The following is a 16,974-nucleotide window of genomic DNA, read 5'->3' as shown; positions in this document are numbered from 1 at the left end:
ATGGCAAGTTTCTGCGACAGATTGGGCACGAGGGCTGGGGCTCAGACCCTACTGGGCCTGGGACAGCTGCCAAAGAGCAGCAGGCCAAGCTGGTTTGATGGGGCACCCTCCCCCCTCAGGGACAAACCTGCCCAGCCTCAGCCAGCTGCCTGGAGGGAGAGCCTGGCCCTGCATTACCCGGGCCCACCGGCCAGCTATGGCCGCCAAACCCTCAGAAACCAGGCCAAGTGGCTCTTCAAGGGCAGCTGTATCAAATCAGCTAAAATGGAAATGGGTGCAATTCTAGTTAGCGAGGGCTGAAGCTAGATGAGAGAAATGCATTCTCTTCCTTAAAGGCTGAAAAGTACTCGAAGGTAGTTGCCAAAGGAAGCTGTGAAGTGTGTTTTTCTGGAGCTTCTCAGAAAAGGAGAGTCTGTACAGCCATGTCAGTGGACCCCAGCACCCCCCACCCGGGGTCTGCGCGCGACAGGCGGGGTCCGGCGGTTACCATCTCCATGCCCAACAGGCGCCTCTGCAGTTCTCCCACTTCCGTCTCCTTCTGCTCCACTCGGTCCTCTGCTCTCTGCAGGGCCACATGACTCTGCTCTGCCTCTCTCTGATACTGGCTGAGTGTGACCTAAGACACAGGAGGGGGATGTGTGTAGTGGGAGGAGGAAAGAGAGCAAGTGTGGATAAAAACCTTAGAAAAGAGCCCAGGAGCCTGGGCGTGGTGATGGGAGGTGGAGGCAGCTCTGCTAAGCACACCTCCGTCTCCCATCACCACTCTGGGACCACTTGGGTGACGAGCAGGTCAACTCCACGCCCAAGGTGCACTGGCACAAAGTGGGTGGGGCTGCACCTCAGAGCGACACGGGGAACCCATAGGCACCACCCTGCAATGGCTGACTTCAACATGCCCTCACGTTCTCCAAAGCTGCCCCAGGTTAACCCAATGCCATGGCTTTCCTACAAATGCAAACATAGAGAAGCCAGGGGAGGGTATCTCCACACCCTTCCTTCTGTCCCCAATTCTTCCTCAGCCTAGCTTCAAGCCCTATTGCAGCCTACATACAAAGGCCAAGGGCTACTAAGCACCAGGAAGAATTTTTTTATTTTAATCTGAGATGATGAACTCATTAGGAAAGGATAGAAGCAGAATTTTAGGATGAAAAAGGAAACAACTTGCCCCCTTCCCTCCCACATGCATTTTGCAAGTCCTAATTATCCTTCGGGGTTCAGCTTAGACACCCTTTCTTCCAGGGAGCTGCTAAGCCTGGGTGAGGAGCCCCGAGAGGACACACAGCCCTTCCTTCTTAGAGCACTAAGCAGACTGTGCCTGGCCACTCGTGTGCACCCCACAGTAGGCTGTCAGCTTCATGGTGGCAGAGACCTCGAGCACCATTACATTTCCGGAGCTCAGCAGAGTACCCAGCACGGCCACTGCTCGATGAGATGACAAACAGAATTGATGCTCATCGTGTCCAACCAACCTATTCAAGGTCACACAGCTAGAACCCAGTGACTCCATCATCCATTTCAATGCTTCCCAGTTACCCCACAATGACCCCGCCATCCGTTACCGAAAGAGAACCCACGTAACCTCTGGAAAGCCTAACCGGCCCTGGGAAAACAGAACACCAGCAGCCAGTTTGTCCGGCTCCTCCCAAGTTAGAATCAGGGAGGAGACCGCAAAGCTCAGGATGATGGGTGATGGGACATGTCCACGCTGCACACCAGCCCTGGCCACAGCAGACTCACTGCAAATCCTTCCTGACAGCAACAGCCAGTAGAACGGGAAACCCACGCTTCATGGCAGGTTGTTTTCAAGGTAACTGACAAGCTTGCCCTTCCTACTCCCAGGTTCAGAAATGTAGGCCAGAGAGTTTAACTCGTGAGGGGACGCTGAGAAAGCCATCAAACATCCAAAGTTAGCCTGGAACAGGACAGCCCCACGGGCAGGAACTTAAAAACAAGGCCTCTCATTTCTGTACATGAACCTTGCACGCAGGTTGATGGGTGCTCGGAACACAGCGTCAGCAGGCTATGGGCCAATTCTCACACTTCACCGTAGGATCACAAGGGAAACAGAAAACTACGCCCCCTGCCACCACTGTCCTTGTAGCTCCAGCCAGCCCTGCCCTCAAGGAACCTCTTCATCATAAGAGAGGGTGCCAACCTACCCCAACAGTGGGACCACCCCAGGAGCACTGCTGCAGGTGGGTGCTGTGTACCACGGGGTTTAAAGGACAGCCCCTCCAAAGAAGCCAAGGGCGTGTGGCTGCAGCTGTCCAGCGTCTCTGGCCCTGGGCTTGTACTCAGGACACTTTAGCTCAAGCTTTGAAACCCAGGGCTAACAGAGTCCTCCACGCGTGGCCAAAGCCGACAAGTACTTCACAGTCCTTCTCAAAGCAGAAATTCCTTGCCAGAATGCAGTCTGATCAGTGCTGCAGCCTCAGCCTCCCCTTGCTCCTGATCTGCTCTAAGAAGGTAGGGAACAGCCGGTCAGCAAGCTGATGCGTCACCAACCACGTTATCCCAGTTGCGAAAGCTGAAATAGATGCGGCGAACGCCTTCACAGCACAGCTACTTTGTTCCGAGCAAACTAATCCTCGTACTGCCCAAAGTCCAAACCATGCAGGAGAGGAAAACCTACCTGCCTATTATACTGGTCACTCAGCACAACAGAGGAGAGCTTGTATTTCTAAACTCCTTCAGAGTAATGAATATATTTACATATATTATCTCACTCAATCCACACACCAAACTCGTGAGGGATAGTCCATGACTGCTTTTTACAAAAGTTGACACTGATGCGTAGGGAGGTTAAATTCCTTGCTCAAATAAACACTTCGACTGCAAGGGAAGCAGCCGATCATTCTCAGTGCCCTCCTTTCTCACCCTCAAAACTTGTCTCAGTCTCATGAGAGAGAAGAGTTCAGGGTGGCCTTCCTCTTTGCGCCAGCTCCCGGCATGCCTGGGCAGGGCATAAGCCTATCATTACATATTTATGACATAAATACCTTACGTGTGGATGAATAATAGCAGATAACACATGGCTAATCTCATACAGAGTAGTTAGAAACACCGCCCAGTGTTTGCTCAGTGTATCTCAGGTTATACTCAAACAATTATCTGGAAAAGTACGGAAGACTTCACACACTTTTAATAATGGGGGCTTTCACTTTCTACTTAGACTCTTTTTTTTTTTTTTTTTTATGGAGGGCACAGCTCACAGTGGCCCACGCCACTGAACCGGCCACCTTGGTGTGATCAGCACCACGCTCTAACCAACTGAGCTAACCGGCCACCCCGCTTTTGTATTTTTAAATCCATAATAATCTAGTATTATTTTTATAACAATAATTGAGATATTTGTTCAAGATCACAAAGCTCTGCAAAGTAAAGCCAAGACTAGATTTAAAGCCCCCTGATTCTATGGGCACTGTTTTTTCCACAGCCACAAAGATTCAGCCATTTGTCCAGCACACAAAAGGTGCCCAGCTTATGACAGGCACGCCAGGCACCAAGGATGCAGTGGAGAAGCTGACAGCAACAGTCCTTGCCTACATGGTACCTGAAGCCCAGTAGTTCTTATCGTGGTACTTAGGGAAACGACTTTTGAATGCCCCGCTCTCCCAGACCAGCACCACGGCTCAACTTCAGTAGAGCTGACCTTTGACCTATGGGCTAGCCTTGGACAACAAAAACTATGAATACCCAGCAGAGGGACAAGGAGACAGGAAGTGCCCCACGTGTCAAAGCCTAGCCTTTCCAGTGGATGGCACCCATACAGAAAGACAAGAAGTCCATACCGAGAAGGTGGCTGGTACCTGTATCCAGCTGCCCCACCCTTGGGACACCTTCTGCCCAAATCCCACATCTCACCTCAAAAGCCACACGGTCTGACTGGTGCTGCCACTCAGCCTCCCGCAGCTTGGACAGCAAGTCCCTCACGGTCTTCCTCAAGCTCTCAGCATCTTCATTTACACAGGCGTCCACCTATGGCCAGAGCAGGGAAGGGAAGGTGAAGCCACCGTGTTTGTGACTTGGTAAGAGAAGGTTCGCCCCCACACACACTTCTTAGGACCATCGTGCTCAGACCACCCTCACAAAAAAATTCACATCACACAGGGGAGAGTGGGTGTTAGGCACCCAGAGTTCTGAGTTCTTCATATGAAAACACTCTCTCCTCAGACCCTAAGAAACTCAACTAGCCTCAAGTCACCCGATTATTTTAGGACACACTCTGTCATTTTTATCCGTGTACCAGCTGATCAACAGGTATGTGTGTGTCAATGCCGTGTGTGTGTGTCAATGCCGTGTGTGTTTGTGTGTGTGTTCTGCTTCCAACAGACCAGCTCTCTGACAGTGAAGACCTTGTTCCCCTTTGAGTGCAGCCTCAAGGGCAGGGACTGTATCACACCCATCACGAGGGGTGCATCCCAAACACACATCTTTTGCTATTTTCTGCACCTAGCACAGAGATCGGCACATAAAGGGTTACTGATGGACGGGCAGGTTTGGGGCAAAAGCACCCCATTGGCCCAGGACTGAATCCATGGAGAAAAAGGTCTCTCTCCAGATGCGCCCACCGTGGTCTGGCAATTAGGGCTGAGTTGGCATGTAGGGTCTGGCACCCACCTGGGCCGCCTAGGTACCTGACACCAGTTACCAGCTAGCTCCCTGTGAGTCTGACAGGAAAACCTGTCTTGCACAATGGGAAGCAGCAACACCTTCAAACCAGGACACAGAGCTCTCAGCTGGGAAGGGGGTGAGGGGTCCCAGTCGCTGGGTTATTACTGAGTCCTGTGGGCTTTCAGACGCCTCACCACGCCCTGCCTTATATATGGGCTGCTTCAGAAACAAGATAACATCCGGTAGGGCTTGGAGCTCATGAGAAGAAAGAGGCTGGACAGATAATACCAGGTGTTATTACATCTTGCTGCCAACAGCACATTTGCCAAATATGGTGATTCAGGGGAAGGGAAAAATCCAAGCTGTACATGTGAAGTGAGCAGCCAGAACCATAACATTCCAAATCCAGCTGTCAGGAAGTTCTCCGGCCAGGTCTCCATATCTCTACCTAAGCTGTCGGCCAGGTGAGAACGATTTAAAAGGGCTCCTGGAGCATAACCATTATGTGTCTACTTCGGAGGGTGTTCTCAGAGGACTATTTAATGACACAAAATTTTCATGATATAGAGAAAAAAGGGAGTTATGAAATCGCACGTAGGAGTTAGAAACAACAAACTAGAGTTTAACACAGCAACGTAGATAGATCTAAAAGCGTGGTGTTGTATAAAAAAAGGAAGAAACAAAAATATAATATCAGTCCTTTATGAAAATTGAAAATATATTTAATAGGCATATTTATATCATACTTTGAATATATTAGAGTGAGTACCTTTTGGTGGGGGAAGGGAGAGGCCAAAACAATAAATAAAAACGTAAAACCAGGGAGAGGCCTTTAGGGGTAGCCCTCATTCAGCTCTGTACCTGAGAGCCAAAAACCCAGAACCCCAAAAAACACCCACCCAAACAAATACAAAGAAATGCTATACACAGTATAATCTCAATATTGTAAATAGACATATATTTGCAGTGAAGGAAAGGCAAGAAATGTCACCAAACTGTGGGTTTTCTCTGGGTAGATTACAATTGGTGTGTTTTTTTCTTTTACTTTGGTATCTGAATTTGCCAAATTTTCTATAATAAACAAGTCTTTGTATTATATAGTCTTACAAAATAATAACATGTCATTTTTTAAAAGTACAGCCGTGTTTGTCAATCATACCTCAATAAAGTGGGGGGGGAGATTTAAAAAAAAAGTACAGCCATGGGAGGAAAAAATCTGTTGTTATTCAAAAGCATGAGGTAGATTTATAAGTACGAACATGGAATGAATGTTGTACTATACTCTTTTTTAAAAAAGTAAGGAATTTATTGATCATGACCTTGTATGTGTGAAAAATATGTGTATATTACATACATACATTTATGTATGTACATATGGTACCTGGGTATATATTAAGATACACAGGCATACGTGATATTTAAATGTGGCTGTCTGTGTATAGAAAAACACTCTGGAACACTGGTACTCAACTTTGGCTAAACGTTACAATCACCTGAAGAGACTTTAAAAGTCCTGATGCCAAGGCCACATCTCAGACCAATTAAATTACAATCTCTAGGGTCGGCACAGAGGCATCATGTCCTTTAAAAGCTCCGAAGGCCATTGCAATGGGCAGCGAAGGCTGACGAGCCACCGTTCTAGAAGGATCCACCCACTTCAGTCAGTTAACAGTAGATCCTCCCAAGGACTAGGATTGGGAGAAGAGAACTTCCACTTCTGTTCCTCCATTGTTCGAAGTTTTACGACAAGGAAGCACTACACTTATTATACTTAGTGAGAGAGAAAGCAATAAACAAAGGGATCAGGGAGGAGGCCCTGTGTCTCCTGGCTAAGCAGGAGTTACCAGCTTTCCCTGTCACCTACCTCCGGAGGGCTGCTGTACAGGGTGCTGGGACTTTCACTAAAGCCATTTGGCTTTTCTAGCACCACCTGTTCAAGGAAAAATAAAATTGGTGGTTAAATCGGTCCCAAGCAAACAACTTCAAAACATTATTCTCCTAAAAGCTCAAATCTTAGATAGATAGATAGATAGATAGATAGATAGATAGATAGATAGATAAATGAGAGAGAAGGAGGAAGAGGAAGAAAAGAAGGGAGGGAGGGAGGGAGGGAACGAGGAAGGGTGGGAGAAAGACAGGAGAGAGGAAACAAAGACGCCCAGTGCTGGGTGGGAAAGGTGGAAAGGAAAGGAATGGAGAACCTCCTGCAGCCTTGAGAGGGAATTGAGAGGGACTACTCGAGCCTTGTGGGGAGGACAAAGGAAACCTCAGGCTAAAGCCCTTTCAGCAGACTGGAAAGTATGCAGGCCCAGTCCTTGCAGCCCAGGGGATACAAGCAGCTGCCTGCCACAAACAAAGCGTTTCCCTCACCCCGGGGATTCTGACAAGGTTTGACAAAGCATAAATCAAAAGGGGAAGCAGCGTGTGCTGCAATTCTTTCCAACCCAAAGCCTGATTATTTCTCACATGACTGTTGGTTTGTGCAAACACGGGGCCTGGACTTCTGGGCCAGTCTCTCAGCACAGTTTGTTCTTCAGTCACCTGACAAAGCACCTCCCACCAACCAGATGTGAGCTCAGGCAGTGAAAGTCCTACCTTCAGCCAAAGCAAAATGCATTAGGACCAATCGGCTGCCACGCAGCCAGTACACGCCCAAACCAAAGGGAAATTCGGCTGCCACTAGCTCTAGGTCACAGTTCCCCTCAGGAGCAGGGGGGCACGGGCTGCTGGAGAAACACCATCCCACCCAAACCAAACACCAGTGACAGACAGACAACTCAGAATCGACAGGAGGATGAGGATGAAGTCATGAAAAAGACAGTTCTAGTCCCCTCGGGACATTTCCATCCTCAAATTGTAGAAAAGCAGGATCTAAGGGTTGTCCACCCCAAGAAGGCTTGGGCAATTGATTAAATCGCACAAACATTTCCTGGACCTTCTGCATCCCGGCCCCTGTGCTGGGTGTGGGGATGCAGAGACGGGGGTGGACCCTGACCTGGGGGCGTCTTCCCCCTCCCAGGGAAGAGGTAGTGATACCCACAGGTAAATAACAGCCAAGGACCCAGGCTTCCACTTTACACTATAGGTGTCCCCCAAATTAAACAAGATCAACTTACAAGTTTAGAGTTTTAGGTGACTGTCGGCTTTATAAGACACTGTATTACAGGATGGATCCCACAATCCTTATAAATAAGATGTTTTGCCAGTGCCATAATGATAATTTTATTTGTATAAATTTAATATTTGGACAGCGTTTTAGGCACTGGTGTACTTATACCGTGTTTGCCCAAAAATAAGACCTAGCCAGACCATCAGCTCTAATGCGTCTTTTGGAGCAAAAATTAATACAAGACCCGGTCTTATTTTAATATAATATAAGACCGGGTAGAATAGAATAGAATAGAATAGAATAGAATAGAATAGAATAGAATAGAATACCGGGTCTTATACTAATTTTTGCTCCAAAAGATGCATTAGAGCTGATGGTCCGGCAAGGTCTTATTTTTGGGGAACTGCGGTATGTGGGCTGACAATGTGTCAATGCCAGTGCCCATGCTGGAGCGCCCTAACAAGGCAGCATCGCCTATATTTTCTCCTCTCCTGGCAGCAGTATTAGATTTGGCACCCAGTGGGTGACTGGTAAATGGGACTGCCTGGTACGACCCCGCCTCCTCAGTGGGGACCCAACCACGGATCATTTCCCATTACCTGTATCTCCTGTCTATGGCGACCCTCTCCTGGATCCCTTTCGAGCTTGCTACTTATATCCTCCCGGAGCTTCTGCAGGCAGCTCCTGGCCTAGGAAGGGAGGGGAAGAAGCTTTAGGTTTGGGATAAGGAAAGAGAGCATGCCAACTCATTCACCTGTGCCCATCCCAACCCTTACTCCAAGGAGTCAGGTACCACTCTGGGCTCTGGCTGGGGGAAGGAGGGACCCTCGTCACGTGGGGCTGCAGCCTAGTCCCTCCTGTACAAGCAATAAAATAAGCAAACCCTCCGCCCTGGGGAGCTAACATTCTAGGTGGGGAGACACACAACACAAAAGACAAATAAATAAAAACACGTAATGTTATATGGAGACAAGTGCCGGGGTGAGGGTGAGGGTGAGGAAAAGCTGGGGAAGCAAAGCTGGTCATTTTAGATAGCAGGGGATAAGGGTAGGCACCTGGTACTTAAATCGGATCCTACAAAAGAAGGGAGCCCCCAAAATGTGAGATTTAGAGAAAGGACCTAGGTCGTTTCCACAGAAGGAAGGGGTACCCACCTCCTGGATGTACTGGACCTCACTCTTCAGCTGGTTAATATTCTTCTCATGGATCATCTTATCTCCAGACCTCCCCTTCAAGTACACCTAACATATGGAAAAGAACGCTATGTAGTTAAGAATAAGAAACCTCCAGCTAAATGAACTCTACACAGATCCTCCCAGACCCCGCTGGTGGGAGGATCAACTGTAAAAACCTTCCTGGGAGGCAATTTGGTGATTCAGATCCGAGGACTTACAACTATGTTTACGCTTCGATCTATCAAATCTACTTCTGGAAATTTATCCTAATGAAATAAATTTAGTTAAACTGGCATAAACACTCTGTAAATTCACGGAAAGTGGGTAAAGGGGATTTATACATTTTTCTCTGTATGCCATGTTTGAATCATTTGCAACTGAGAAAATGTTTCTGTATTACCTGTGTTATAAAACACATACGCACAACTGACTAGCATATATGTTCCACAAAATATTGTTTATGGCAGCAAAAAACAGACAAATTGTCCAACAATGAAGAATGACTTAAATGAATTATGGCATAGCTATAATAGAATACTATGCAGCCATTAGAATGCCAGAGATTTACAGTTATAGACACAGGAGACGTTATAAACCACCATTAAAGGGGGGGAGCAAGCAAACTGTAGAATAAAGTGTACAATACAACTTTATTTTTTGAAAAACTGCATAAGAATATAAAAATGTCTGAGAGGACATACAATAAAGTGTTAATGATTACATTGATAGACTTATGGAATAGTTTTACTTTCTTTAAGGTCAGGCAATGACTTTGAGTAAGAAAAAAATTAATTAAAGGCATCCAGATTGCAGATGACACGATCATGTATATAGAATAATCTAAGGAATCCACAGAAAAACTATTAGAACAAATAAAGGCATTCAATAAGGTTGTTTGATTTAAGAGGCATATACAAAAAAATACCTGTAGTTGTATTTCTATATAATGGCAATAAACAATCTAAAAATGAAATTAATAAAACAATTCCATTTACAACAGCAACAACCAAAAAATACTTAGAAATCCATTTAAGAATGTTCAAGACTTTCTGAAAATTACTGAACGCTATTAAAAGAAATAAAAGAAAACCCCCCAAAATGCACAACATTCCATTTTTATGGATGGGAAAGCATAATATTGTTAAGATGGCAATACTCCCAAATTGATCTACAGATTCAACAAAATTCATATCAAAATCAAAGCTGGATTCTTTGTAAAAACTGACAAATTGATCCTAAAATTCAGATGGAAATGCAAAGGATCCTAAATAGCTATAGCAATCTTGAAAAAGAACACATTTAATACAAAGCTACAGAAATCAAGATAGAGTAGGACTAGCATAAGGATAGATACAGATCAATGGAATATAATTGAGAGTCCAGAAATAATAAGAATAAGAATATATACTCAACAGAGTTTGGACAACGGTGCCAATACCATTCAATGAGGGAAGAACAGTCTTTTCAACAAACAATGTTGGTAAAAAAAATCCACGTGCAAAAGAATGAAGTTGGACCCCTTCCTTGCAACACACACAAAAATTAACCTGAGATGGATCATAGACCTAATTTGTAAGAGCTATAATTCTCTGAAGAAAATGTAGGAATAAATCTTTGTGGCCTTGATTAGGCCAAGCCTTCTTAGATTTGATACCAAAAGCAAAAGTGACCAAAAAACATATATAATTTGGATTTCATCACATTAAAAACTTTTGTTTCAAAGGCCATCATGAAGAAAATGTTAAAAACCCCAAACAAACCCATAGAATGGGAGAAAAGTTTTTAAATATATCCAAACCATATCTCTAACAAGGGTCTAGTATCCAGAATATAAAAAGAACCCTTACATCTAAACAATTAAAATACAACTGAATTTTTAAATGGGCAAAGGGTTTGAAAAAAATATTCTCCATAAAAGATATGCAAATGGGCAACAAAGGTATGAAAAGATGTCATGAAATGCAAATTAAAACTATAAGATACCACTTCCTATCCACTAGGATCGCTATAATAAAAAAAAAATGGGTAATAACAAGGGTTGGTGAGGATGTAGAGAAATCAGAATCCTCATACAGTGCTGATGGGAATGTAAAAGAGAGCAGATGCTTTGTGAAAAAGTCTGGTGGCTCCTCAAAATATTAAATACAGAGTTACCACATGACCTAGCAATTTCACTTCTAGGTATATACCAAGAGAATTGGAAACATGTTCACACAAAAAAATTGTACATGAACATTCAAAGCAGCATTATTCTTAATAGCCAGAAAGTGGAAACAACCCAAGTATCCATCACTTGAAGAATGGGTAACAAAATGTGATACAGCCACTCAAGAGAATATTATTCAGCCATTAAAAGGAATAAGTACCGACATGTTAATAAACATGGCTGAACCTTGAAAACATTATGCTAAGGGAGAGAAGCCAGGCACAAAAGGCCACGTGCACGATTCCATTGATATGAAATGTCTAGAAGAGGCAAATCCATAGAGACAGACAGTAGTTTGGGGATTGCCAGGAGCTGGAAGGATGACTGAAAATGTTCTGGAATGAATAGTGGTGATGGTCGCTCAGCTCCGTGAATATACTAAAAACCACTGAAATATATAGTTTAACTGAGTCGACTGTGGGGTATGTGAATTATATCTCAAAAAGATGTTTTTTATAAATAACGAAAATTTTAATTTTAAAAAATAAGTTCCATACACACACCTCTCATCTGTCTCTCCAACCTCCAGCGCCTACATACAGACAGTGGCTAGGTACCTAAAATCCATCCCACCCACCACTGTGCCAGGCGCCAGGCTGCACCAACGTCACTAGAGACCAACTGTGGTCTCCTGGGGTCGATTACTATCTTTCCAGGAGATGGCCTGGAACTAGCATGGCAGGGCTGGTTCTTCCTAGTGAAACCATCAGCTCCCTTTGGCAAAAGCCATTCCCTCCCTCGTGCCTGTAGGGAGAAAGGGTCGGGGGAGAACAGGTGGAGGGGAAATCAGCTCACCTTAATGATCTCCTCGTGTCCGTCATTGGATTCCACCAGTTCTGAGGCCAGAGAATGGCTGGTTGAGCAGCCAGACACCATGGCATAGGTCTTTCTGCCCGCCTGCAAGAGAGAGAGAGAGAGAGAGAGAGAGAGAGAGAGAGAGAGAGAGAGAGAGAGAGAGAGAGAGAGAAAGACTCAGAAATCGTACGGCAAGCTCCAAACTTCTGCCCCTTTGACCAAGGGGCAGAAGATCTGCTCCTCAAAAGGCTTGAAGGGTTAGTCTGACTTTTTCCTCCAAAAAGTCGATCCAAAACCTCTATCAGAAGCCACACAGCAGCACGAACACCACACGAGGAAAATTAGTAGAAACCACAGGTTAGTTTTCATTTTAGTGGCGGGTCACCCCATCCCCCAAAGCAGCGCGCAATGCTGAGGTCAGCTGGGGGTGTCTGAAAGGAAATGTTCCCGGGGCAGCAGGGATGGCCCCAGGCAGCACTGGGATGAGGGGTCAGCGGCAAGGAAGACGTGGCTGAGGGTAGGAGGCTTCCCCCCCAGACACCTCCATACCTTCTGGGCTATGTGTTCAAGTTCATCTCCTGTCAGTTCACTCTGGAGGGTCAGTCTGACAATGTCCATGCTGCCCTAACAATGATAATGAAGCGACAAAAACCCTTTACCTTTAGTCTACGACAGGTACCGGTACACTTTTGCCAGCCCTGTGCAGTGGGCCTTATTATTGCCATTTCAGACAAAAACCAAGCGGAGGTCTGGGAAGGTGACGTTAGCTTGTCCAAGATCAGATCACTGCTGGGTGGTAGGATGTCTCTGTCCACCACACCAGAGACCACACAGCACACTGCTCCATGCAGCTCCACAGGGGCTACCCTGGCCTCAGATCACAGGAAGCACATTACACGACTCCCTTTCCCCAACCCTCAAGAGGACATTCCTGGAAGGGTCATCCCCAATCCAGAATTTCTGCACCTGAGAGCCAACCAGGAAGTTATTGATATTCTTTACCAGACTAAGATATCCTTCCTGAACCAAAGTACAGAAAGATACCTGAATCCAAAGCTCTGTTTCTATGAGCCACACAAAATCATCCAAACGAAAGCTGGCAAGATAATAGGGATTTATCTAGAGATTGGCCTACTTTCAAGGGAAGAAACAGATTTTTTTTTTTCATAACTCAAAAGGTTTAAAAAACATATTATGGGAAAAATGGAAAACCTGAGAGGAAAAAACATGTAGCAAGAGGGAAAGTAGGGGCTGGAGATTCAGGAATATAATAACTTTGAGAGGGTCAGCAAGGCAGAATGGACCAAAGCCTGCCAATAACCTGTGTTATGTGTCGAGGTGGGTGAGAGGCTTGGCCACTCCAGGCCTCTGGTTCCCACCAGAAAAAAATCAGAGGTTGGACTAAGTCTCTCTAAGGATCCTTCCAGCTTCAATACCATGGCAGCAAGAAAGAGGAATGCATGCCTCTCCCAGGCAATAAAGAGAAGATGGTGGTAAATTACCAAGGATGAAAGTGACCTTGAGGTCAAGTGGTCAGCCCCTGCCTTGAGGTCCAGAAATACAAATGCCATCTTACTCTTAACAAATTTTAAGGAACCCTCTTAACCTTCCAAATGTCTGTTGGAGGGAAAGGAGGAAGAAAAGATGGACTCTGCCCAGGGAGTTGGGAGAAGCTCCTATGGGCGGCAATAGTCCTTCCTACAAAAGAAAGAGCAACTTGGCGAAGAAATCAGTCTCTGTGATCCAGATATTTCACTCTCAGTGTTCTCACTGTAAAATGGGAATGCTACCATCCAACTGAGGGGTTTTTTGTTGAAGATTAACTGAAAATGTGTGGAGGTTGTTCTCTGCCACATGAGAAGGGGGTGGTCGTATTAGCCTCCTCCCACTTCTTGGAACGAACCCAAATTTAGGAAAGATGGAAGACACTCCCACATGACCCTTCAGCCTTCTCAATTCTGGCAATGTAGCTGGTTTTACACCTTAATTCCTACCAAATAAAAGCCCTGTCCTTCGTGTAACATTTAAGGTTCTCCATAGTCTGGGTCAACTCATCTCTTCTGCTACTGTCCCCCTATGCCCCCCATCCAGTACATCCCATGCTTTCCCTTTTAAATGTCCTCTTTCAATGTTCACTTGGGCATCTGCAAGTCCCTCACAAGCTCACATTCAAATGCCACATCTTCCCTGATGCTTCCCAACATCCTGTGGGCAACACATCCGCCCTCTCTGAGCTTGCTCAGCACCACAGAGCCTCCTATGGCACCTGCCTCTTAGTTATTTGTGTTCCCTGAGGAACCGCCCCTGCTAACTGTTAACTCCTTGTGGGTGGCTGTCGGCTGCAACCCTTCACACAGGTAAATATTTGCTGAACGCACAGTGAGTACTCCATGACATCTAGATTAAGAGAACATTACAAAAGAAAAAAGGGGAAATGATTTCAAAATAGTCAGAGCAGCTGCCAATTTTTCCCCAGGACACAGGCATGCACTTTGATTAAAACACCATCTCCCCACACCTGGAGGCAGTTGGAAAAAGCTAGGACGTCCCTCAGCTAGAACAAAGGAGTTATTAGCCAATGAAGAATAGCAAGTCTGGTTTATTTCATGAACCCAGGCATTCCCATTGGAAGAGCATAGATAACTAGGCTGGACTGGGGCCCTGAAAGGTCATCTCATCCTTTCACATCATCAGAATCCCAGACGGAGAAGAGAAAGTGGGAGAGCTGAAAAAGTACTCAAAAAAATAACGGCTGAAAACTTGCCAAATTTGGCAAAAATTATAAACTTACACATACAAAGAGCTAGGCAAATCACAAAGAGAATAAACCCAAAACTCATGCAAAGACAAATCAAAATTAAACTTCTGATAATTAAAGACAAAGAGAAAAATCTTGAAAGCAGCCAGAGAAAAATTACACCTTACCTATAGAGGGAAAACAATTTGAATAACAGCAGATTTTTCATCAGAAACCGTGAAGACCAGAAGGAAATGACATAGTATTTTCAAATGCTGAAACAAACAAACAAGCAAGCAAACAAAACTCAATTGAGAATCCTATACCCAGGAAAAATATCCTTCAGGAAAGAGGGGGAAATCAAGTCATTCGCAGGTAAAGGAAAACTAAGAGAATGTCTTACCAGTAGACCTACACTAAAAGAATGCCTTTAAAATGTCTCTAAACAGGAAACAATAAAAAAGGAAACTTAGAACACTAGGAAGAAACATGAGTAGCAAAAATATGAGTAAATACAATAGGCATTCCTTTTTCCTCTTGGGTTTTCTAAATTATGTTTGATGACTGAAGCTAAAATTATGACACTGTCTGATGTCATTCTAAACGTATACAAAGAAAATATTTAAATTAATTATATTATAAATAGGAGAGAATAAAGGCTATAAAGGAAGGTAAGGTTTCTGTATTTCACTCAAACTGATAAAATGACAACACCAGTAGGCTGTGGTAAGATACATATATGTGTGTATGTGTATATATATATATATATATATATATATATATATATACACACACACACATATATATACACTATATATATACCTAGAGCAATCACTAAAAATCTTATACAGATAACACTCAAAAACACTATAAAGGAATCAAAATGGAATCCTAAAAAGTGTTCAAGAAAGGCAGGGAAAGGAACACAGAGAAGTGAAAAACAGAGAGAACAAACCAAAACCAAAAATAAAATAGCAGGCTTACCATACCAATAATGACATTAAATGTAAGTGGTCTAACTACACCAATTTAAAAATAGAGATTGGCAGAATGGATTTAGAAAACATGACTCAATATATGCTGTCGACAAGAAATATTAAATATAAAGATAAACATAAAGAAAGTAAAAGGATGGGGAAAATATATCATGCAAACATTAATCAAAGGAAAGGAGGAGTGGCTGTGTTAATATCAGATAAAATAGACTTCAGAGCAAAGAGCATTACCAGAAACAGAGAGAGAGCGATTATATAATGTAAAACGGTCAATCCACAAAGACATAGCAAACCCAAACACATACGTACCAAACGGAGCTGCAAAGTATGTGAAGCAAAACCTGATAGAACTGAAATACACAAACCCACAATTACAGTTGAAGACTTCAAAACTCAGCTCTCAACAACTGATAGAACAACTAGATAAAACATCAGGTAGGCTAAATAAGAATTCAACAACACCAACCAACAGGATCTAATCAACATTCATAGAACACTCCACCCAACAACAGCAGAATACACATTTTCATGTACATATGAAACATGTATTAAGACAGACCATAATCTGAGCCATCAAACAAACCAACAAATTTCAAAGACTTGAAATTATACAGAATATGTTATCTGACCACAATGGAAATAAAAACAAAAATAACAGAAAGATAACAGAAAAAATTTTAAAACACTAGGAAACTAAACAACATACTTCTAAATAATCCCTGTGTCAAAAACAAAGTCTCAAGAGCAATTGAAAAAAATCACTGAACTGAACAAAAATGAAGAAACAAAATATCAAACTTTGTGGAACATAGCTAAAGCAGTTCTGAGAGGAAATTCATAGCACTAAAATGTATACAACAGAAAAGAAGAAAGTCTCAAATCAATAATTTAAGCTCCCACTACAAGAATACAGACAAAGAACAAACTAAACCCAAAGCAAGCAGGAGGAAAGAATTAGTGAAGGGAAGAAATAATTAATAGTTAACACAGAAAAACAAGAGAAAGATCAACGAAATGAAGAGCTGGTTCTTTGAAAAGATCAATGAAATTGATAAACCTCTAACAAGACTGACAAAGAACAAAAGAGAGAGATACAAATTACTATCAGGAATGAACCAGGATATTCCTACAGGCCCTTCAGATATCAAAAGAATAAGGGAATACTATGAACAACTCTACGAACATAAATTTGACAATTTAGCCAAAATGGACCAATTCTTCAAAAAACACAAACTACCCAATTCCCCTAACATGAAATAGGTAATATGAATAGCCTTGAAGTATCGAAGATACTACATTCATAATTTTAAAACTCTCTAAAAAGAAACATCCAGGCCCAGATG

The 16,974-nt window shown here is 43.8% G+C and overlaps 1 protein-coding gene across 2 annotated transcripts in view; it reads right to left on the bottom strand.

Annotated features, from left to right (window-relative positions):
• TUFT1 (tuftelin 1) overlaps positions 1 to 16,974 on the bottom strand; it is a 35,813-nt gene that overhangs the window by 6,065 nt on the left and 12,774 nt on the right. The window contains exons 2-8 of one of the 2 annotated variants that reach the window (XM_019740023.3): positions 12,449 to 12,523; positions 11,900 to 12,001; positions 8,878 to 8,964; positions 8,323 to 8,412; positions 6,479 to 6,544; positions 3,865 to 3,978; positions 488 to 616 (exon numbers count right to left, since the gene is read on the bottom strand). In XM_019740023.3, the coding sequence (XP_019595582.3) occupies positions 488 to 616; positions 3,865 to 3,978; positions 6,479 to 6,544; positions 8,323 to 8,412; positions 8,878 to 8,964; positions 11,900 to 12,001; positions 12,449 to 12,523 (663 nt within the window). The remainder of the gene's footprint in view (positions 1 to 487; positions 617 to 3,864; positions 3,979 to 6,478; positions 6,545 to 8,322; positions 8,413 to 8,877; positions 8,965 to 11,899; positions 12,002 to 12,448; positions 12,524 to 16,974) is intronic. The other variant, XM_019740024.3, reaches the window with a different exon arrangement.

The sequence above is a fragment of the Rhinolophus sinicus genome, chromosome 7 (assembly GCF_057876585.1).
Source record: "Rhinolophus sinicus isolate RSI-liver-muscle chromosome 7, RSI-T2T, whole genome shotgun sequence".
NCBI lineage: Eukaryota > Metazoa > Chordata > Mammalia > Chiroptera > Rhinolophidae > Rhinolophus > Rhinolophus sinicus.
This window is presented reverse-complemented; position numbering and strand designations above follow the sequence as displayed.